This window comes from Chanos chanos, chromosome 1, assembly GCF_902362185.1.
Source record: "Chanos chanos chromosome 1, fChaCha1.1, whole genome shotgun sequence".
Classification (NCBI taxonomy): domain Eukaryota; kingdom Metazoa; phylum Chordata; class Actinopteri; order Gonorynchiformes; family Chanidae; genus Chanos; species Chanos chanos.
In genome coordinates this window covers 33801735-33826855 of record NC_044495.1, presented here as the reverse complement: position 1 = coordinate 33826855, position 25121 = coordinate 33801735, and the positions used below count along the sequence as shown (strand labels likewise).

The 25121-nt window shown below is 39.7% G+C and overlaps 1 protein-coding gene across 1 annotated transcript; it reads left to right on the top strand.

Moving 5' to 3' along the window:
* The first annotated feature begins 4866 nt into the window (after window positions 1-4866).
* sin3aa (SIN3 transcription regulator family member Aa) lies at window positions 4867-23155 on the top strand. The gene is made up of 21 exons (XM_030776473.1): window positions 4867-5004; window positions 7043-7253; window positions 7486-7671; window positions 8473-8579; window positions 10736-11021; window positions 12368-12616; window positions 13974-14126; window positions 14423-14578; window positions 14887-14973; window positions 15423-15541; window positions 16299-16509; window positions 16840-16956; window positions 17253-17491; window positions 17871-18054; window positions 18438-19014; window positions 19179-19348; window positions 19894-20067; window positions 20263-20355; window positions 20654-20748; window positions 20943-21138; window positions 21298-23155. Exons 2-21 carry the CDS (start codon window positions 7074-7076, stop codon window positions 21526-21528), a joined length of 3810 nt encoding a protein of 1269 aa, XP_030632333.1. The 5' UTR covers window positions 4867-5004; window positions 7043-7073; the 3' UTR covers window positions 21529-23155.
* Window positions 23156-25121: the final 1966 nt, after the last annotated feature.

Sequence of the window (25121 nt, the reverse complement as noted above, 5' to 3'; positions counted from 1 at the left end):
CCTCACACTCATCTCATACATGAGTGTAAAGTGCTCCAGTAGTAAATATGTCTGTGAGTATCATTGTTATGGTCGACCACATCTAAAATCAAAGTTAGGACATCTTAGGTATAGCCTTCTGAGAGATTATGTGCACCTCTCTTATTGCTTCAGGAAAATGTGTTGTCCTGATATATAAGAAAATGTGTTGTCCTGATATATAAGAAAACGCTCAGAGATGATGAGGAACATTTTGCCTTCCCTTCCCCTTTGGTCCCATGTACTACATATTAAGAAACATATTTGGGCTTTGCAATAATAACAAAAAAAAAAACCATACCCAGTCCATATCTAGCTTACTGCCTTCAAGTAGTTCAAACCCTTGATTCAGTCCTGCTCTTGAGGCTTTGATCAAAATCTCATTTAACTCAACTGATTGTCAAGTGTGATTTGTTTGATAAAAGTTTAAATGAAGTGTTAGTAAAATGATTTCAAGATTTATTATACACTTTTGGCAGTTCAGAGTTTAAACCTATGATTTCCAACTGACATTGAACTTATATATAGTTCATTTAACACAGTAGGAATAAAACACAAATAATATAGAATATAACTATTAACCCATTGATGGCTTTGCTTAACTTGGGACTTTACCTAAATTGTTTTTTTGTAGGAGTAAACAGGGCACAGAAAAAGTGATAGTAGAGCTTAATTACTGACCTTGTAATTGATTTTAATTTTGGTAAATGAAAAATGCCATCTGATTTTCACATGATCATGCATTAACTAAGGTATTTGACAGACTCTTCAGTGGCACTCTGGTTATGCCCTGTTTACCCTCTGGACACTATGTTGGTCAGCTGTTTATGGTGATCAGCTTTTTGTTGATTGGCTGTGGAGTAGAAAGATTGCCAGAGTTCTCTTTGCAGCTCAGATAAAATGAGTTTGTATTGAGACCTATATAATATGTGGCTGCATCTCTTCAGCTCAGTAAGTCTTTTGCTTCCTTTTTGTTGTAAACTTTTAACACGTTTGTGCCCTGATCACTACAGGAAAGGCATGTGACCATCTGACCTAAAACTTACCTTTGGTGTACAACACCCTGTATTGAAATGACCATATGGAAGCACTCGAAGTCAGGCACTCCGCCCTGTGTACTCATAGACAATATTCACAGTAATGTGATTTTAAATCTCCAAATTTAAGGCGTAACACAAACACATATGCTGTGCTCAAAGATTTGCAACTGTAATATGCATAACATGGATTCAACAAATGTAATGGACCATTAGTTGTAACTGCAGTTTCTGTATAGTTCTGGTATGTCACTTTTTTCTTCATTTGATGAAGCAGTGTTTTCTGTGCCACTGAATTCTTATTGATTTTGCTTGTAGTGAAGCATCTTGCACGTATGCCATCTTCATGCACTCTTGATAATCCTAGTATAGTTCATTTTTCAACGATGGACACAAAGTGTGCCCAATTTTATTTTTCTATTATACTCAATGACTTAGATTCTTTCATTGTACTCCATTTTAAGGAATCAACCTAGATTGTATTATATTCTCTCAGGCATAACCTATTACTTTTTATTGATGTGATTCATGACAATGGTATCAAAACTGTTCTATCTTTAATTCTGTTCCCCCATGTATTTTAAATCATTTTCATTTGACCAAGTACTTTGTTTTAGTAGTTATACCCACACTGTATCATTTAAATATATAGACCCTTGTCATGGAAAACCAAAAAGTGTGTTTTAAGATTATTAAATTGATTTATAATTTATTTATATTGAGATTTTATTGAAGTTTCACAAGTGCACTGCTGGAAGAACATCCTGGGACAGCTTAACACAGAAGGCACAGTTAAGCCTACATTATGCATGTGCTGCATATTATATATAATTATATATCATTTACTTATGTGTTTATATACATACTTATATATTAGATATATTTATTTGTATATAAATAGCATCTGGTATGATTTTACCGTGGTCATATGAATCATTTGTAATTAAGCATATGCCACTAAATGGACTGTGGTTCATCAAAACAAATTATGTTAGACTTCTGCCAGGCATCTGGCTACATTTGCAACTTTTGTCTGATCTTGGAAGGTGCCATTATTATATTATTACTACGGTACGGTCATTTTACAAAGTACTATACATTATAACTTGCTAGCTGCTGTGCCATCATTAAAACCATAATACCTCACACTCATTCTGTGCAGGCAAACATACACATGCATGATCCACATTACAAAAACACTGAAATTATATAAAAACCACATTCATTTACTGTTCACTTTATATTATTTTGGGTTAAGGTTAATGACTATCCTCTAATGTGGCTTATAGCGTTTTATAACTGTCTACACGTAGTATAATAAAAAATTTTACAGCTGCCCTCTTAAATCATAGAAAATCATCTTGTTTAAAATTTTGCATTAATGCATTCATACATAATAAATGTTTTCAATACTCGTTTATTCAACTCATTGTTCGCTTGCTGTCAGAAAAAAATAAGGTTTGTCGACGTTTGGGCTGGCTATCAGATGAAAATCTTTGATTCTGCAATGCATGTACTGCTGTGAAGTCAGGATTTGGCGGGTCATATTCAAATATTGATTGCGTAAGAAGTTGTGTACGCCAATGCAAAGGGAGGGGGCGTTCACAACTATTTTGTTACAAACACGAATCCAGAGTACGAGGCTGCAATTTCTGATGTACGGTATGTAACATCTGGTTAAACATGCCTAAGATGATCCGTCCGCAGTTTAAAACAAAGTATGAAGCAAACAGTAAGCTAGCTGTAAAGTTACTCTTCAAATACATACGTACATGTTGGTTTTAGGTGCCAAGTTATCGTTGTTTTCTCGGTAATGACAGTTTAGGAGCGTAAAGCTGAAGTCTAGATGAAACGTGCCTACGTGATCATACACGGTGATATCTCATTACAGAATGTTGGATTATGAATTAAGTTCTCCTCTTCTAAATGCCGAGACATAGCTTACTAAAGCTACGTAAATGTTTCACTCTCAATTCAGCACTGTGTATGCCTCCTGCTCCTGATAGTTAGCAAAGGAACCGTAGGGGGAGGGAGTTGTTATGGTGAATAGGTTAGACATTTCCCGTATGAATGGCGAAGTAATCAAAGAATCGGTTAATTCACTTGGCTCGTAAACCGTTTGTCAGAGTTTTAGATCAACTGGTAACGAATATCTAATTAATGGTTCATAATGACTGAGATTTTAACTTTTGTTACTATTTTGACTGTGTTATGACGAATTAGAACGACTAGCGCACAGAGGCGAATTTTACAGTTTCATTGTATTGTGTCGAACTGTCCGACCCTCTAATCTTTCATGAAATATGAACTTGTCAAGGACGCGTATGTCAAAGTCAATGGCATTTCCACGTGAAGAACGCAGCGATCATTTTGCTGTTTTGTGGGAATTGAGAAGCAGTTAAACATGTACGAGATATCTTCCAGACAGTGCTTCAGGGCATAGCTTCCGTAAACCGTTTGGTTGTGTTAAACAGTGGATGCCTACACACCGACATTTCAAATTGCGTACGCAGTATGCTTAGACAACTAAAATGGTCTGTATTCTCCGACTTGTCTTTTGCAAGACAAGTTCTGGAGCATTTTCGCCACCATTAATTACAGTGAGTAAAGCTTCAATTTAAAGTAACACCGACAGTGTTACTGATCCACATTGTAACCGTTTGTGTGCATTTCCTGAGAATACAGAACAAAGGGAGACACAATAAACGTTTTAGCATTTGGCTCAGATTATGTTAAAACTGTAAATTGATGCGCTAAGGCTGCAGTAAATCTGATCAAAAAGCGTCTGTGCGAACTGAACTACGCGAACCAACATGGTAGTCTCAATGTTCTCCAAACCGTATTGTTAGTCGTTGTCTGATTGAGGCAAGGAATCCCGGGCTATTGTAGAACGCCACCCCTAGTGGGCGACGGTTTATTTTCTCAGTTCCGCCTTTTGGGCGTTGGATCCGATTAATTTTGATGTCCGATTGGCTGAAGTCTTTTAGAGGTGGAGCTGATGTGTGACATTTACCTACTAAACATTGCTGAAGATAAGTCACGTGTTGCTGCAAACCTCAGGAAGTTACCATGATCCCCTCTGTTTGCGGTGGCTTTAGAGTCCATTTAATAGCTCACATTTACTGGGCTATTGTCTGCATTTCAAAATATGTGACAGCTATCTGTGAAGTTTCGACAGTCTGCTCACAAATTTCAGTCTTTTAACAAATAATGCACAATGCGTCGTTGGCATGTACAGGTGAAAATGCCGTAAGGGTGACCTTGTGAGTAACGGGACAATACACAGACGTTTATAATGTTAACGCGTTGACTCGGCAGTATGTCGGTGTGATCAGCAACATGCGAACACACCCCATGTTCATTCCCTTATGAACAGTGGAAATAATTCAATGTCGACATTGAACAAGACGGTAATCCCTGAGATTTCGCTTTGTCTCGGACTAAGTGTGGCATATAATAACGTAGCATGAATTTGGTTTACATGAATCTGTGAAGGCCTGTGTTTAACTGTGTACGTGTGCGAGACGAGCGTACAGGATGACGGATCAGCTTCTAAATGCAAACTGTAGTTTTTGAGTGGCTTTTATTACTCCCAATGCAAACGTCAAGACTTTCCCCTTTCCGACGTCTCTCGAGCGGTGGCCAATTATGGTTTTGATGGGCGGAGAATCATAAGAAGCTCTTAGAGCCACGCCTCCCGACTCGGAATCGAACGTAGGTTGTTTTCAGCAGACAATTTTACTCTGCGGTGCTGGGTTTTGAATTGCTGTTGTTGTTTTTTTTTCTTTTTTAAACATATTTCGGACCTTATACTAAATTGCGATATTATGTGTCTGCTGCACCTGCGAACAACATAGTGCTTTGGTGTCCAGAAAGTTTTAGGTCAATATTGATTTACTGTCCGACGCACTACTCGATTTCTACCTTAAAACTCACGGTGTTACAGGAGGTGAGTTCACAATAACGTTTGCTATGGCTGTGTACTGGAAATTTGAAATGTACGCTGTTTGTAATCATTATGTTTATAAATTGCTTATGGGTAGACATAATTAGAAACTACATAGTTTTGTGGTTACGGGAGTTCTGACAAGACGAGCCAGGATTTGTGATTTGTTCACGAGTTAGCAAGTTAACGTTATCCTACATGTACTGCATGTGCATTGCGTGACTGAAGCTATGATAGTGATTACTTGCTAGTCGGCTAGAGCTGACTGTAATGACCATGGCTTGCTAAATAAGTTAGCTTTCAAGCTTGTCATATTGGTTGATTACATTTGGTTGTCTGTCAAATGGCCAGGTTGCATTTGTTTACGAGAGCCTGAACTCCTAAATTACAGAGTCGCTTATCTGAAAAGTATATGCGTGTACCACACAGTGTTTTTTTTTTTCTTTTGGGTGGCGGGTACAAGCCATAGCCTGCTAGCCTCCTCCAATAAGCTGCACCCGAGATCATTGTCCTAACAGTTTGTGACAGGCCTCGAGCGGTTAGGGGAGGGCATATCGTTTACTGACATGAACTGGCTATTTCAATGGATACCAAATGGGATTTTTTAATTTGCCAGCTGTGTGTTTAGTGTCCTTGCTCAGTAGTGTGTGCTTGGTAATCAGACAATAGCTGCAGCGTTCCAGCGTTTACTGAACTGTAAATATTGGCCAGTTTGCCTGTCCGAGGCATCCATGAAGTTTGTTAATGTAACAGATTTATAGTATTCTTGGTCTTACGGAAATGTCCGTATTCAGTGAAGTTTTTAGTTTGGGGTTTGTGAAACGTCAGTAAAGGAATCGTTTAAAGTAGAGTCAATGTCGCCTCCGAACCAAACTTTGGTATCATAACCTAGAGCCAACTGTTACGGTGTATTCGCTAGATGAATTACGAAGTGATTGGCGCGCTCATGTTGTGAAAAGAGTACTGTTGATTGAAGAAATTACATTCGATGAAAGGGCGTTCGAGTTCGTTAGTTTTGTTCATAAAATGTCCATTTACACAACTGGCTATCTCTTATATTATGTTAGCTCCCCCAGCTAAGCTAACATGTTTTGCTAAATTTTAGTTTCCTCTCCGACTTCATACTGTAGACAACAGAACGATTTTCATCAAACCATTGTTGTCATTTCTCGAATAGATTAATCAATATCTGCATCAACAAGATACTTAGCTGTCTACAATTAAGATCAGCTATTTTGCCACGAACAGCTGCCATTTAGTGTAGCTGTCCTGCTAAGTTGCTAAAGTCCCACATCGTCCTGCATTCCACGATTAACTTTAGGATAATCATTGCTAGTTTAGTTGTAGCAAACATTTAGTCAAGTAATGTGTCGCTGCACAGCGCTGAAAGTGTAATTATTTACAACACTCATAACGTCCGCTTAAATGTTTGTCTTTAAGTTACTTTTAGAGCGAACTTCAGCTAGTTGGCGCTGATGGCGTAAGGCACCTTTACCATGTACACAAAGCCAATATTGCTTCGATGACGTAATACTTAGTTCCGCAGCATGCTGAGCTCTGTTCAGCTAGCGTGGGACCAACTGAGCGATCGCCAAACTTAGTCTTTGCAAATTTAGTACAATTCCATGTTAAACCTGCATTAAATATTTACACGCTTCTTTCATTTATTACTAATCCCTTTGGTTCAACTATTCAGATTCAGTATTTGTATGAATTAGTTTCCTTGACTCACATCTGTACCGCAAAGCATAAATACGCTTTTTTGCCCATCCCATTAATGCATGCTCCAGTATGATTCCAAACGTTTAATAATAATTTTTATCGGTTTTTATGAAATTTCTTGCGTTGATTTTTGTTTTACTGTCCACACACTGTTCTACAAATGGCTGTAGACATATTTTATGACTCAGTTGCTGAACATCAAGAAAATGTTGCATCTTTAATGTTTTTTTTCCTCACACTTGTGAGTCTGTGCCCTTCACCACTGATCTTATATTCTTAGATTATCTAGTTTTTACTGAGTTTTTACCTTTCCTCCCAGGTCATAAACCCCCTCTGAGTATGAGTTCAAAATGAAGCGGCGCCTGGAGGAACCGGAACCGGTCTTCACGTCCCAGCAGCGGCGGATCACAGGCAGTGCAGAGGCCTTCCAGCACAGGGTCCTGGCCCCTGCACAGGCTGTGTATGAGGCTGTTGCAGACACTGTGCAACCCACAGCTGGCATCCAGTACCCTGTCCAGCAAGGATACCAGGTATGCATATCTGTGCTCTCTTTAATGACTTGACCCAAATTCAGTGGTTTAGTCCACCATTATGCATCAGCTTTCCCTATAGTGCCTAAAATACAAGAACATTCTTACTTTGATAGTTGTAACTTGTTAACTGTTTTCTTTTTCTTTCATTTCCTTCATTTTTGTGTTGAGACTTTTTTTTTTTTGGATTGTGCTACCCGTATTGCATGAGAATTTCTTTTGTTCTGTGTAGGTTCCCACTGTGGCGCAGACCTCCAGCAGTCACTCAGGCCACTCTCCCAGCCCTGCTGTCCATGGCAGCTCTCACCATCACAGTCCAGCAGTGCAGTCCCATGGGCCTACAGTACTGCAGGGCCATGCTCATTCACAAGCTCCACCAGCCTCTGCCCAAGGCCAGCAGCAGTTCCAGAGGCTCAAGGTGAGGGCCATTAACAGTGACATGAATCCTTTTCACACCTGCACTTTTATTTGTAAATACACCAGCAGTTTTCCCAGAACAGGGTCATGTGTGAATGTGAGCCAGAGTCACAAAATTATGGAAAAGTTGATCTGCCAATTTTCTGGAACAATACCAAGTAAATTTTCAGGGGACGTTCTGAGTGGACACAAGTGTGAGGAAACCCATAAGATTGCTTGATAAAGGGATGGCATTTTTGGTGACATATTTGTTATGACTACAGCAAGTTGAGTGGGGAGATTTAAATCAGCCAGTGAACCAGTGTCATTTTTTAACCAGTGAACAAGTGTCATATGTAACAAGATAGTTGTATTTAACAACAATTAGTTGTTTACAAAATGCGATTAATGTGAATAAATTTTCAGCACCACTAATTTTCAGCACCACTAAATGAGGAGCAACAAATATAAGTGAAAGAATGTTAATCCCAGCTAATTGTTGTGCTGGACATTGTTAGTTTGGTATGAAATTGGAGGGCAAAAAGAAAGAAAAAAGGATTTGTTATACCAGCACGCTTTCTCACAATTACAGCATTTCATCACTGCACATGTCAGAATAATGGTAAGAACTGTTAAATGATACATTTGATTTGCTGCAAGGCCTAAATAATACAGTCTCTAACCTTTTCAGTAATTTGACAGAAACACTTAAATTGGTGCTTTACTTGGGGACATGCATATACTACCTTCAATAGTTGCACTAGTATGCAGTTTACTAGTGATACGTGACAAGGTGTATGAAGATAATTCTTTTTGATTGCAGGTGGAAGATGCGCTGTCTTACTTGGACCAGGTCAAGTTGCAGTTTGGGACTCAGCCCCAAGTCTATAATGACTTTCTTGATATCATGAAGGAATTCAAGTCTCAGAGGTAAACCCATTAGATGACTTTTTAAGATGACAACAATGATTTGAAGTGGGTTTGTTTTGTTTTTGTTTAATTTTTAATCTCTTAAGTTTTTTTTCTCCTTCATTTTTACTGTTAAGAAGAAGAAGAATCACCACTTTATTTGTCACACACACTGAACAGTGAGCAGTGAAATGCAGACTGTGCATTTAACCCATCCTAACACCAGTGAGCACACACACACACACACACCATGAGCTAGGAGCAGTGGGCGGCTGCCGGCACTCCAGGACCAACAAAACAAAACCCAACAAAAATGCCACTTAGATCATTACTCCAGGCACAGTACTTTCATGTCAGCATAATGCTTTACAGCACAGATTCATCAGTGTACTACACCAAACAGTCTTACCAGTATGTGAAAGGTCACTCACAAAGTAAATGATCATCCACCAAGAATTGTTCTGTCTTGTTTTAGTAGCTTGATATTTAGTAAGGTTTTGTAATGCCATGACAGAATGAGATGGGTGTGTGGCACAGTACCGTAGGTCATTTCTGTAAATCACTCCTTTGTTCGTTTTGTAAGATGAATTCCCAGGTCTTTTTTTTTTAATTACGAATATGTTTGTGTTTAAGCCCACATTTGATGAATATCTTAAGCATTCATCAGTTGCTGCTTATTTACTTGCATTCATTGACTGCATCAATACAGTCTTTGCACTTACTGCGTTTTATTTATTAAGTATTACAGTAGTTTCATGTTTAGCGTCATATCATATTTCCCTGGTAAAGGAATTAAAGTTATCGTGTTACAGTCACCTCTATGAAAACCTGTGCATGTACAAACCTGCATTTGCATTACTGAACTTACCAGTTAACTGTTGTAGTTTTTGTGTCTTTCTGGATGAGGGTGTCTACTAAATGAGTTAATGTAAATGTTACATGTATCTTGTTAAAGTTCATTTGTGTAGCAGTCAGCGTACAGATTATGGAGGCGTTGGTTAGGTAGAACTCTGGTCAGCCAATGGGCTGGCTGGCTAGCTTGGGTGTGATAAATTTCAAAATTAAATGGCCTGTGAAAGGCCTACCAAAGAGGCAAACAATCCTCAGTGTCAGTAGAGCATCAGCTGAAAAGACAATGAAAAGGCAATAGAAGTTCTTAGTTGGCATTTTGTTTTGATATGCACATTGTCAGTTTTAATCTAGCAGTGGAATGTTTCAATGCTTACGTGTATTTGGAGCCATTCTGTTTGAATCATTGCTGTAAGTTGCTCTTAATTCATTATGCTCCGGATATGAGCAGCATAGAAGGCTGTGCGGTAACGCTGCACAATGTATCATATTTTTGTCATCATCATCATCATCATCATCATCATATGAATTTCCATGATAAACACATTGCAAAGGGCTGCAATATCACAGTGGTTGAAATTCCTGAAGAAAAGTTGATGGAGAGATATAGAACAGAGAAATAGTCCTACTCTGGCATTGCTTACACACATAAAACAGAGTACTGATAGAAATACTCCTGAAAAAAAACAGCCAACACCACAAATGTAAGTGGGGCAGCAACTGAAGATATCGCACCAAAAAGGGAAATTTTCATCTGTCATGTGGCAATATTTTGGTTATAAAAGAGCTCACTATTCGCAAATGAAAGTGTCGTGCAAAACATGTTGGGTGTTATATAACCCTGAAAAAAATATTTGAAATTATTTTAGTGTCATTACAGAGCAAACTCAATCTCTTCATTTTCCAGGGTCTATACTTGCTGCATATACAATCAGTGACACACTGATATTGTATACTTTTATGTTGGTTTTATTGCATTTCATATTGCCATTGCAATAGCCAACAGATTAATTGTGCATTGCATACTTTCTCTGTATCCCTGCAGCCCTACTTTGGGTACTGAGCCCTGAGCTCTTCTTTAGGTCACCTGGTCCTTTCTTCCAATACTGTTTAAAGCTATGAAACTGTCAAATTTTTGTTACACTGGCACAAAAATAAGTGAACACTCCTAACCTTCTGAGAAAACAAATCGGTAATCTCATGTACTGTTCTCTGGCTCTTTGTCTCACTTGCTTTATATTTCATCCGTAACATGTTTAGGGTGCATAATATGATACAGATATGTTTGTTTGGTTTTGTTTTGTTCATAAACGTTCCCATTTCCACAGCATTGATACACCAGGGGTCATAAGCAGGGTTTCACAGCTCTTCAAGGGCCACCCTGACCTCATTATGGGCTTCAACACTTTCTTGCCACCGGGCTACAAAATCGAGGTGCAGACCAATGACCTGGTCAACGTGACCACACCTGGCCAGATCCACCACATTACCCCACACGGTATCTCTGTGCAAAACATCCCTCCAGCACCGCTGAGCCAACATCAGAGCCAACTGCCAACCCCTGCCACCACTGCAGCTCCGCCCCCTTCCACTCAGTCAATTCAGAGAAGCAAGGTGAGAGTTACCCATGTCTTAGGCTTTGATAAGCTTTAGCCTGCACACCAGTTGTATTGGCTGTAATAGAAGTTAAAATAAGAATAGGTTGGATCTGCAAATCAGATCACATGTGGGATTGACCAAATATATGTATTATTCTCAGAATATATGTATTATTCTCAGTAGGGCTGGGCCCGAATATTTGAATATTCGGATATTCGTTCGTTGGGTAGGTATTCGGTTTTCAATTTTGGGATTCGGATATTCATTTTGACGTTTTTTTTGTGGCTAAATCAATATCCATAAAGGCGAATTGCAAAATACATTTTGTCAGCACCTTCTTGTACTATATTTATACTTTTTAATTGCACTGTTAAATTGTGGAAATATATACCATCTCAGCTTGGGCGCATGACATCCCTCTCACTCACAGCAGTGAACGTCACGTTTCAGTTCACCTTGAAGATAGATCAGCAGATTTGATAGACAGAGCAGCATTGACTGCATTTCGCCCATCATGTTTGTTTTGGTGTCCCGAGCACAAACTTTCACAAGCGTCATACCCCGTGGTTTTGAAACTCTCCGTTTTCCCTGTCCACTTCAAAACTCGAACGCAGCGTTTTCAAATTTAAGCGCCTCAGAGATCATTTTTGAAAAGTTTAGTTTTCGGTGGTGGAAGATCCTGTTTTAGTGTGGACGGAAGGGCAAAACGGAGAAATACTTATGCGTTTTCAAATTTGCCTGGGTTTGTGTGGACAGGGCACAAGGAAAATGTTTTTTATCAACTAATAACAATTTAAACAACAATACTATAGAATAACAGAATCCTTAAAAAATGAATGCCTTTAAGAAACGCGTTGCAGCCCTATGCCATCTATCTCAGCCGAGAACAGAGAAACGTCTGGCTGAGTCCTTCCCCGAATCATGCTGAGATCAAAAATGGTATTTGGGACAGCCCAATTCTCAGAATCCCATACTGACATTGAATATTTTCAGATGTTTTGAGTTTTTGAATTCAGTCACTAGTTTCTGGTTAACTGGGCAGTATTTAAACCTGTGCATTAGTTATATAGCTGACCATTAAAGATGAATATCTTTATAAAGATAAAGATGAGCCCACAACAAGAAATACACTTCAGGAGACAAATAAAAAAAGAGCTGCAGTTGAAAAGTTAGTTTACCAGAGAGCAAATGTAAAATTTGCCATCTTGAGAGCAAATATAAAGTTCATGTTTTAGCATTCTCAGCATATGTGCTGAAAACCTACAAATGGAAGATCTGAAATAATGTTGTTTTGAAAACTAATTGTTTTTATCACAGACACGCAGAACACGTTTCAAATAATTTCGTGTGTCTGTTCACAGCCATTGCAGTCTCCAGCTCTGACCCCAAGCAGTCAGGCCAATCCGTCCATCCCAGCGTACGCCTCCCCCAAGTCCCCTCCCTTACAACCTCACACCCCAGTCAGCAGCACTCCCAGTGTTCCTCCACTGCAGAACAACCAGCCTGTCGAGTTCAATCATGCCATCAACTATGTGAACAAGATCAAAAACCGCTTCCAGGGCCAGCCAGACATATACAAAGCATTCCTGGAGATCCTGCACACTTATCAGGTAGGAGCTACTCTTGGGCCCACAGTTTTGACAATGTTCACTGATGTTCCAGGCATCTGCATAGTTCCATGACTCTCATTTTAGGCAGGTTCCTATAGTCGGTTAGTATCCGTTAAGATCTAATGATGATAATAGGCTCCAAACAAAACAGGGGTGGGGGGGATTGGGGTTCCTAAATTGTCCTTATTATTATTTTATTGAACCAGCATAAATACCTCCTACCGCTCAATTTTTCTATTATCTGTCATTTTGAAAATGAGGGAATACATGTTTCATTACTAATTACTAATTAACTATTGGCAATTGCATGTTGAATGAATTTATAGAGACAATTGCTAATTTTGAATTTATTAGCTGTTAATTTGGAACATAAAGTGAAGTGAACTGTAGTTTGTTGTGAATGAAATGGTTCTATTTGAACTAAATGTGCAAAATTTGCATTTGGAAGCTTTGAATTCACACCAAGAGAATTCCTGAAGGATAACACTAAATAAATGCAATGATATTCAGAATTTAATGACATCGTTCACGCATGATGAAGCATTCCATAATTAGCTCATAATTATTTCAACATCTTGGCACTCATTTAATTTTATAATGTTCTTTTACGCAACCGGACGCTCTGATCTCTGTATTTCCTTTTCTTGCTAGAGCACATAAGTAAATCTTGACTCCATTTTTAAAACAGCTTGTTTATGTGAAGCAAAGCTGTTCCACTGATGGCAGCTTTGCCACAAGAACCTGTGTGAATCCCTCCAAATGGTGATGTGAGTCCAGCTCAGTTAGTGCTGCAAAATGAACAAATTTAGCAGTGACACTCTCAGTAATGTACCTGTTAGTGGTGTACCTGTGTTCTCCACATGCACAGAAAGACATCTCCTGAATCTATACTAAGCCATTATATGTCAATAAATCACAAAAATTAATTCATTGATTTACTACGTTTTTCAGCATAATTATGTCCAGGAAACCTATTCTAGTGCAGTTTCTCTTTGATCTCAGAGGACCTCTTACAGTAGACTATTCCTGAGTGAGTCTGGTCGTCAACAAGGGCTGGTGTGTAACTGTAGAACACTTTTGAAAATGGCTATGCATATGGATGCTATGAACACCAAAGCTTTAGTCAAGTGCCATGAAATCGAACATTGATATGTATGGTTGATGTTTAAAACTTTGAAGACACTGTTTCTGTTGCATGAACACAACATCCTGTAAGTTCCTTATTTAAGCTGTGTTTTAATGAAGGCATGTTTTTGCTTTTGTTTTGTTTTTTTTTCCCTGTGAAGACTTATTCTCACTCTGTCCAGCTCTCCCTCTTTAAATCACAGCGCCTCTGTCACGGTTGTCTTTCGTACAGAAAGAGCAGCGCAATGCTAAGGAAGCTGGAGGCAACTACACCCCGGTCCTGACCGAGCAGGAGGTGTATGCACAGGTGGCATGTCTGTTCAAAAACCAGGAGGATCTGCTGTCAGAGTTTGGCCAGTTCCTACCAGATGCCAATAGCTCTGTGGTAAGGGATGCTATAGGAGGTCGGCACTGTTCTCTTGTAGAATGTAGTAGTTTAGAGCTGTGGGGTTTTTTTCTCTCTCTCTTTTTATGAATGAAAACATTCAGTTTCTTCTCAAGGCAAATGATTGTGTTTGTGCTAAAAAATAATCGTGGGTTACAAAGTGAAGCTCTGTGTTTTCTAACCTGTAGTGGGAAGGTGGTGTGTCCATTCAGACCTGTAGATATGGTAGAAACTTAAACTGAAATGTTAAGTCTTTGTGTAGGCCAGTAACCTTATCCTTTATACATCTTTCCCAGCTGCTGGGCAAGACAACTGCAGAGAAAGCAGAGTCAGTTCGCAATGACCACGGGGGCACAGTGAAAAAACCACAGCTTAATAACAAGCAGAGGCCAAACCAGAATGGTTGTCAGATCCGCAGACACCCTTCGACAGGTGCCACGCCCTCTGGGAAGGTAAGCAGATGTTAGAGTTACATCAAGAAGTCATTGTGACCTGTGGCTGTTTTCCCCGTGTGTATATCAGTGATTTAAAGATCAACATTTTTTTTTAATCAACAGATTTCTAATTATAGCCCCTGATAAAAAGAAGAGAAATATTGAACAAACTGTTCAAGATGAAATCATTGTTTCATTTAAAACATTTATCTTGAAACCCATGGATAAAGTGTCAGTGCTATTTATTGGATGGTTATAATCATTGAGTGGCTCAAGGAGGTGCTCACTTTATTTTCTCATTTCTGATGCATCTCTGTCTCTGTCAGAAAAAAAGACCTTTGAGTATGAAAGACTCATCCCTAGCTGAGGCCGGCAAGCACGGTGTTGGAACAGAATCTCTGTTCTTCGAAAAGGTGAGGGGTGTTCTATCAAATTACCGTGCAGTTCATCATTTAGAGTTCTTTTGTTGCTGCTGGATCGCTTTCCCCCCATAACGCATCAAAAGCCCCTAATTGTTGGTACACCAGTACTGCAATTTTTTCAGTTCTAAAGCACACAGTTAATTAGCTGCATCCCTCTGTGTGTGGTGGAGGGGGGGCTATCAACTACACATGAGCATACTACAGCACATTTATGAGGAAGTAATGGAGATTATTCTGACTGATGTAATTGTGATTATTAATTGCCTTGCAAATCATGATTGCAGCCCTAATTCAGGGCCGACCACCATCGAAACATCTAATTAAAGCTGTCTGTGCTGTAGGGTCGATGCCTATGAAACAGTTATTGACTTGCAAATAACATTTTTTCTGCGCCATTTTTCCGTGTGTTCAGTGTGTTACTGAGCTGTATGTTGTTGTAGGTGCGGAAGGTCTTGCGGAATCCCGAGGCCTATGACAACTTTCTGCGTTGTCTGATCATCTTCAACCAGGAAGTGATTTCACGAGCTGAACTGGTGCAACTGGTGCTGCCGTTCTTAGGGTGAGTTCCCAGTTCGCTGTATGTGGAGGGAGCAGACAGGGTTAATAGGGCTACTAGAAGCTGTTGTTTGAGGCAGAGCCACAGTGCTCAACTGCAATACACAGTATTTACATATTTAGCAACCTTACAATATAAAAATTAAGTAAAATGTGGAATAGAGATGGCATCAAAGTCTTAATTTATCTGAAGTTACTAAAGTAGGACAAGGAAAGGAAGAATTAAAAAGTCAGTAATGGGACACAGTTTGAAGAGAAGTTTGAGATGCTCATTAATACCTTTACCATTATTTGTAGGAACAGATAACTTGGAGGCATGCAGCTACAATTTCGGATTTTGATAAAGGGACAAAACTAGAGATGTGAAAACTTTCTTATTGGGCAGTCTCACCACCAAAATGTTGAGTTTCATTATACTTGTATCTGATGCATTGATATATCCACTGCCCTCGGACAAAATGCTTTTTGTCCCCTCCTGTACTTTCGTTGCTGTCACTCTGGCTCAAAATGAGAAGTCTTGTGACTTTTATTTGTTAAAATATTGTTTAATTTGTTTAAACATCAACAAATGCATGGATTTAGTGAACTTTTTCTGTTGAATAACATATTAAACATTTGCAGTTTGGTCAGTTATGAGTCTGGTCCCAACTACCTATTTGAGTGATCATAGATTCATCAAATCATCTTTGCCTGAGAAACTGTCATAGAGTATTGATGTAGACAAATTTGTAACTCGTATATTATTTCTTTCACATATGCAGGAAGTTCCCTGAGCTTTTCACATGGTTTAAGAACTTCCTTGGCTATAAGGAGATGTCCCACATGGAGAGCTACCCTAAAGAGCGAGCCACAGAGGGCATCGCCATGGAGATTGATTATGCTTCCTGTAAGAGGTTGGGATCTAGCTACCGGGCTCTGCCAAAAAGCTACCAACAGCCCAAATGCACAGGCAGGACACCACTGTGCAAAGAGGTGATGAGAACTCAACATCTTGATGCATAGAGTTAAATTTTTCCTTTCTTATCAATGGGCAGCGTGATTTTCAGATAAAATAACGCATGTGATAATTCATATTCATTTGATTTGAAAATGTGGGAGTATTAATGAAAGGAGTTACTAATCTGAGGTCATTTGCAATTAAATTAAATCAAATTTACACCTCATCTTCAATTGAATGGCCCCTCTTGTTGAATAATATCCATAATAGATGTGTAGTATCCTGTTTAGGATCTGTTCATTTCTGCGGAGGTGTACAGAGGTAATTATTGCACTCTTTCTACTGACATCTGATCTTATTTTCAGGTGCTCAATGACACATGGGTGTCTTTCCCATCGTGGTCAGAGGACTCAACTTTTGTTAGTTCCAAGAAAACTCAATATGAAGAGCACATCTATAGATGTGAAGATGAACGCTTTGAGGTGAGTTATGTGCCTGGCTGAATACTGAAGTCTGAAAGATAAGTTTATGCCTGTTACACAAGTGGAAGTTGTAGGAAAAAAGTTAGAGTGATTAATTTGCTATCGAATTGGTGTATATATATTGTATTGGAAAATTGAGCCAAAATAATGAGCTAGTCCATTTTTACCCGCTCACCATTTGAAAATACATTTCAGCTTTTACTCAGAGAATTTCCGACACATGTCTTTGTCATATGTCGTGGTTTGTCGGCATTGTTTTCCTATACTAGTCTAACCTTGACTTAATGTGCTTGCAGCTGGATGTGGTGCTCGAGACCAACCTGGCTACCATTCGTGTCCTGGAGACGGTGCAGAAGAAGCTGTCCCGAATGTCTGCAGAGGAGCAAGCCAAGTTCCGTCTGGACAACACGCTCGGTGGTTCCTCTGAGGTCATCCACCGTAAAGCTATCCAGAGGATATACGGAGACAAAGCCTTGGACATCATCGACGGCCTGAAGAAGAGCCCCGCGGTCTCTGTGCCCATTGTACTGAAGAGGTAAGTAATGGTGATCACCACACTGCTCCTCAGGGTTTCCATCCTCAAATGAACACTCCTGAGAAAGGACAAACTGTGCCGGAGACAGTTTTTGGTTTGACAAAGTATGTGTCTAATAAAAACAACAGTTTGCCCTGTAACTGTTAGCAACTGAGAGTCGTTGTGGATAGAACATGAAGTATCACACATTGAAAATTCCGAAACTTAAACTGTGAAGTGGCATTTTGGCATTTGGGACAGGACTAGAAAGTGTCACTGTAACTAACTTGTTAAATCACCTTCAAGTGTGCAGAGCTTCCCAACTTTAAAAAAGTACTCAAAGGAAGCATGTTTGAGGTTATTTTAAAGCCTCTGTGTTCTCTCGCTCCCTTTACCTCAGGTTGAAGATGAAAGAAGAGGAGTGGCGTGAAGCCCAGAGAGGTTTCAACAAAATCTGGAGAGAACAGAATGAAAAATATTACCTTAAGTCACTGGACCACCAAGGTATTAACTTCAAACAAAATGACACCAAGGTGCTACGATCCAAGACTCTCCTCAATGAAATAGAGAGCATTTATGATGAGGTAAGACCCTGTTTCATGCTCTTACCTTGGTTTTTGAGTTTGTCGTGTACATTTACATTTAAAATTTTACATTTAAAAATTTGAATTACCCACATATTAAGGCTCTTTAGGTACTGCATATCTCTGAACATTTTATATCTGCTTACTTAAGTATATAAGTTTAGTAATGCTAGACAGTTGAGCCATGTCTGTGCCATGTATAGATACAGTTACTAAAGTAATCAAGCTCTGCAGCCACAGTACTAAATGATTATAACGATGTTTTCTCCTGCTTGCTTACTGAGCACCTGACACGGCCATGTTAAAGTAATTTAGTCATGCCTGGGTGTGTCACTCTGGATGTTCTTGAAGCTTAACTGGTGAAATGTGGTGTTTGTGTGTAGCGTCAGGAACAGAGCTCTGAGGAGAATACTGGTCCCCACTTGACGCTCACTTATGAGGACCGACAGATCCTGGAGGACGCCGCAGCCCTCATCATCCACCACGTGAAGCGACAGACCAGCATTCAAAAAGAAGACAAGTACAAGATCAAGCAGATCATTTATCACTTTATCCCTGACATGCTGTTTGCCCAGCGTGGCGAGCTATCGGATGTAGAAGAAGAAGAGGAAGAAGAAGAGGATATGGAACTTGACGAGAGCAGTTCCAGGAAGCACAACGGGCTCACGGCTGGAAGCAGCAACGGAAATCCACCCAAGTCCAAGTCACTCTTCAGTAATTCAGGGGCTCAGAAGCTGCGCAGTTGCGACGAGGCTTACAACCTGTTCTGTGTGAACAGCAACTGGTACATCTTTCTGAGGCTGCACCACACTCTGTGCTCTCGCCTTACTCGTCTCTATAGCCAAGCGGAGAGGCAGATTGAGGAGGAGCTCCGGGAACGTGACTGGGAGAGGGAAGTCTTGGGCCTCAAGCGGGAAAAGGGTGATAACCCAGCCATCCAGCTCAGGCTAAAGGAGCCATGTGAGTACATACTCTAAACATCTGATTTGTTTTTTTACCTCTCTCTGTTTGTGCTGATGAGTAATGAATTTGCAATAAAACAAGGCCCAGTTTTGAGACCCAGTCAGACTTCTGTCTAAGTTTGCATGATGTGACTTCAGTGTGTCCCTCCCTGTGACTTTCAGTGGACATTGAGGTTGAGGACTACTACTCTGCTTTTCTGGAGATGGTTCGAAACCTGCTGGACGGGAACATGGAGGCCTCACAGTATGAAGACTCCCTGAGGGAGATGTTCACTATCCACGCGTACATTGCGTTCACCATGGACAAGCTCATACAGAGCATTGTCAGGCAGGTCTGTATTCTACCGATGTGGCCACAGTGTGATTGACTCTTAGGAGGAGCTAAAACCCGTCACTGCTAGATATGTCCTTACAATAGTTCTGCTGAATGTCAAATATGCTGTAGAACTACATTGGGTACTAGGAGTCTGTTGTGTTTTTAATGATCGTGTCTATACATAATTAGAAAGAGCAGAGGGGATCATTTGTAGCTTTTCTTATGCTCCTACCGCTTTATGAAAGGCCTCCATCTCAGTTCAGCACTGACAACGATATGAACAGTTTTATCATCTACACACGCTTGTGATTGTGTTGACACGTTTTGTCAGTATTTCATAGCATCTCAGTGGTTTCCGGAGGTTTCTGTTTATATTTTCTACTCCTACTTCCCGTGGTGCTTTTTCAAACCCTATAAACATGCTGAGCAGAGATGACTGGCTTTCTGCTCAAAGTGCAGAGAGATTATTGTGAGTGTTGGTGGTGTAGAATGTGTCATTTTCTCTTTCTGGATTCATTCACCATCTTCATTGTGCTCTCCTTCCTCTCTGTGACTCTGTAGCTGCAGCACATAGTGAGCGATGAGATCTGCATGCAGGTGACAGACCTGTACCTGACTGAGAGTAACAGTGGTGCTACGGGAGGGGCTCTGGCCACTCAGTCTTCCCGAGCCTCCTGTGAAGGAGGATACCAGCGCAAAGCTGAACAGCTCATGTCAGACGAGAACTGCTTCAAGGTATGGCTCTCATTGTCCCATTGTGTGGTTTTCTCCAGATCTTTCTTGTTCTCTCTCTCTCCTCTATTTTCTCTTTTCTCCGTTCTCTAATTTCTAATTCTCTCCTTTTACCTTTATTGTTCTCCCTTGTCTCAGAGCTGTAATTATTGTTTTATCTTCTGCTATAACGTTTGCTGTCTCTTCTATGATGTGCAGCTGATGTTTGTGAAGAACAGGGAGAATGTGCAGCTGACTGTTGAGCTGCTTGACACAGAAGAAGAGAACTCAGATGAGCCAGCAGAAGCAGAGGTGAGAGACAACGTAACATCAGTAGTTGTTTGCCCACATGAATTGAATTTCAGTGTCCTGTTTCTGTTTTGTCATCAGTTCACCTGGTGGCGTATTAAGCCATTATATATAAACTTTGTGTTTAGACTCGTAAACATTACCGAATGGGATGTTTTACTGTTTCTTCATTGGGCTGCTGGGATTTGGTTATGAGTATTTTGACAGTTGAGCATTGCCTTTTTTGTGTGTGTCTGTGTGTTTATTTATTTATTCATTTATTTGTGTGTGTGTGTGTGTGTGTGTGTGTGTGTGTGTGTAGCGCTGGTCAGATTATGTAGGCAGGTACCTGAATGCTGATGCCACCTCTCCTGAACTGAGGGAGCATCTTGCTCAGAAACCTGTGTTCCTCCCAAGGCAAGTGTCCCCACACCTCACACTGAACAAGTTAAAATTACAGCATCTTTCCAGATTAGTTCAATATCTGATTGTGTATGGGGGTCACTGTGTCACAGTATAAGACTGTGGCTGCAAACAAAAGTTTGTCCTTTCACCCATATCTTATTTCTGTCCCCCCAAAGGGCCTAACAGTTTTCCCACTTCCTAAACAGGAACCTTAGAAGGATACGGAAGTTCCAGCGAGGGCGAGAGCAGCAGGAGAAGGAGGCGAAAGAAGGAGGAAAGAAGGAAAACACAGAGAATCTGAAGATGGAATGCATGTTCAAGCTCAACTCTTACAAGATGGTGTACGTGTTTAAGTCAGAGGACTACATGTACCGACGCACTGCCCTACTGCGCGCTCATCAGGTAAACGAAGCATCCACTAATAATAATCATAATACAGCCCGTGCTGCCTGTTCTTTACTTAGGCAGTTTTCATCAAGTGGAACCAAAGAGAAATTGTTTTTCTTAGTACTTACAAATTTCTCGGGACCAAAATGACTCAATATTTTACTGTTTGTGCAGTCCCACAAGAAAGTGAGTACGCGGCTGCACCAGCGTTTCCAGACCTGGGTGGACTCGTGGGTGAAGGAGAACGTCACCCGTGAAATGGCTGCGGACACCACCAAATGGCTTATGGGAGAGGGACGTGAAGGATTAGTGCCCTGCGTAACAGCATGCGAGCCTGAGGTTCTCCACTTCATGAACATCAATAAGTACCGGGTCAAGTACGGCAGCAGCTTCAAAGCACCATAATCCGCCAAACACCAGCATGAAGAACAGGGGTTTTTTGTAAAGGCTCTGATGTGTGGAGGGGTTACAGGGATCGGATCGGGGCGGGAGAGAGTGGACAGGAAGGCTTGACTTCTCTTCAGCATCTTTTAAAGGATGACGTTGGGGGAAGGGACGCTCAATTAAGAGCCCCTACTCCCAGACTCGTATCCAGACCTTAGCTATTACGCCACTCCAGTGGCAGCAAATACATCTGTTTTTAAGCTGTACCTGCCCTTGTAGAAACCTTCAGTGCCAAAACAGGAAAAGTTGAAAACTCACCTACAGCCCCTTCCCAAGTATTTCACTTATCAGCTGACCAAATCACATCCCAAACCGGCCCTCATGACCGTAAGGCACTGTCTTGAGAAAACTTACACTGTGTGTAAAGATAGCTGTACTTCATAATGGGTTTTAGAAAACGAGATCACTCACACTAGGTGTCCGAGCTGGGTTTTCACGGCAACTTTTCAAATCTGGATTAATACCATGGAAAGAAACAGAGACTGTAAATACATCCTGAGTCACAGACAACTTAAATTGATTTAGAATTTTGGCATAAGTGCACTTAACTCTAAAGTGAGGAAGAGTTTTATATTTATCCTGCCACTGTGTAGTGGGTGCAGACAAAAAAACAAAACCTCAGAATGAGAGTAACCAGATTGAACTGGCTCAAATGATTTCCCAGTGTAGTCACATATTTACATTTACACAGTATGTTAAACAAAAAATCTCGTGTGTATGTTTTTACGGGGAAAAAACAAACAAACAAAAACTTCAAAAAAAGTTCATTTTCAAGTGAAAGTCAGCATCACAGCAACTTTCTATGTCTCACACACAGTGTCTTTGAGTTTAGAGTGAAATGCACTGCAGCGTTAAAAAAACACACACACACAAAAATAAACTAGAATTTTTAGCAACCCCACCATCTCAAACTGTATAGTTGTTTATCTCACAAATGTCAGATGGAACGCCATGAATCCTGGTCACCATGGCAACAGGCCTTACAAAGTAACTGGCAATGCTCTATGCCAAAACACCAGCTTGTACGCGACAGATTGTCAAGAATGGACTATCTACACTCAAAAGTTCACGTTTTGTAAATAAACTGTATATATTGCCAGACCTTTTTTATGACAAAGATCTGCATTGTTGTGCTAATAACACTTTACAAAATCTTACAGTGGACTTAAGTGAGAAATGGCTAAAGTTAGTACCTATGTATGGAAAACAAAATGCAAAACAGTTTATTACAGTTTTTACCAAAGGGAGTTGGTTACACTGTTAGTTGTTTATTCTCCTTTGTGTGTTCCCTTTTTTTAATAGAAAATGTTCATCCGAGAAGTAGAAGTGTATCCATGGTTTTTGGTTTTGTTTTGTTTTGTTTTGTTTTTGGAATGGAAAATGAAAGGTTTTTATAAAATACATGATACTTTTAATTTTTGGACGTTTAAATGTGGCTTTCGTTTCACTATATTATCACTGCCTGTTTTGATACATGAATCCCTAGGAAAGGAGACAGAAATAGAAAGTCATTACAAACTCATTTCAGAATCGCTGCCCTCAGGCAACAAAGGAACTTGTTGAATGTGAAGTCTTATTTGTTGTTTGAGGATTGTGTCCCACCCTGGATAGATTATATATCCTGGATATATACATATATATCTATATATATATATATATCTGTATATATATATATATACACACACACATTTTAAAAATGAGTCACAAAGCATGTCTTTACTGTGGATCAACATAGCCCCTTTATTTTGACATTATTTAAAGTAATAATAAAAATACATTTGTAGCAGATAAATTTGGCCTTGCTTGCGTCCCTTGTCATTACACTTGTTAAATTAATGCGCTTGGTCTTTTATTTTCATGTTTTCAAAGCGCTCATGACCTGTCGTCAAACTGGCACATTGGAACTGTTTAAAGATTCAACAGTATTACGTGTCAAGTCTATCGACGCCTCTGGAAGATCATCTGTTGTTATGAGGTTTCATGCATTAAGGCTATACAGTTTTAAGCATAGTGATTCAAAACCCTGATTTACAATGAAACTTTGGTTGCAGTGTATGTTTGTATATTTTCTTTTAAAATTTTGTAGTTCAAGTGATTGAGTTGTAACGATATTCATTGTTCATTTTGGCCACCAGAGGGTGTAACGGCCTTATGTAGTTCTCGGTAGTATTTTAAACAGCATTGAGATGTTGACAACATAAGCGCAAATGCTCTGAAAACCGAATTAATTTTTTTTTTTTTTAACAATACATCAAAAGTTCTAGAACATGGAAATTCTCATGACGTGATAGCTATAAAATAGATACTACTCTAAACTTAATATTTCAATATCCTGATTATTGTTGTTTGCTCTACTAAGCTGGCTTAATATACTCTGTGTGGCCTTGTAAACCATGTTGAATATCATCAGAACATAGAACATTTTTTAGTGCCAAAAACTGCATCTGAAAGGAGCAGTGGTCATAGTATAACCTCACTGGCAGACAGATACTTACCAGGACTGTGGCTTACGAACCTCAGAAAGGGGCTGCAAAAACAATACAGAACTGAATGTAAACCTCCCTAAACCAGCATCATCACAAGCTGTAAACTGCTAGGAGTTTTATAAAGCTAATATTTATAGTGGTGTTCTGAAATTGCTTTGAACCATGGTCAGTGTGCAAAAACACTGGGACTTCTTTAGACAAAACAATAATGTGCAGCTTTACAAAGAATATGGTCTGATGATTCATCTGAGGTCTTTCTCCCACATCTAGCCAGAACTGTTGGAGAAAGTTCGAAGAAAGGCCACGAACCGCAAAACAACTTTTGTGGCATAAGAAGCCATTTCTTTGTGGCTGATTACTACTCTGCATGGTAGAATAATGGCCAAAGAATGTCAGGTCCTGTTAGGTGTAAACATGTAGGTCATGATGCGCTGTTTTCTCATGAAGTTCTCGTATTCTGAGGTGCCGGTAGTCCCATACGTACTGCTAAGTAGTGTTGCTATTTGCTCACTGCTCATTGTGTCTGTGTGTGTGCGTGTGTGCGTGTTCACTGCTGGATGGGTTGAATGCAGATTTTTAATTTCCCTCAGGGGATCAATAAAATAGCTAAAATTAAAAAAAAAAAATCTTGAAAATTAAATGTATTCAAAATTGGTTTCAGGAAGCAGGATCAGACTGTATTCAGGAGTCAAATGCTGTCAGTGATCAGAGCTAAACATTACTGAACCTTCCTGGCAAGTCCTGGAGTGCATTATGGACTTTTTCTTTCTCTCTCAAAAATAACTGAAGGTTTTCCTTCTTGAGTAATGATCTAATAACAAACTCTGTTCAGTTGAGAACTTGTATAACAATATTACAAGAATTGAAACTCCCCAAATTAGCAGATTCCTTTTTTATTGTTTGCCATTTTCATTGATTTGTCTATCCTGGTGTATGGTAATGTTTGTTTGTATGTACACACACCCTGTGGTGATGGAATTGTACTCAACTGCCACAAAAACGATACTTTTTACATCTTTATTGGAGCTATTGATTCAGTGTTCACTGTCTTGTTTGGGAAAAATATGT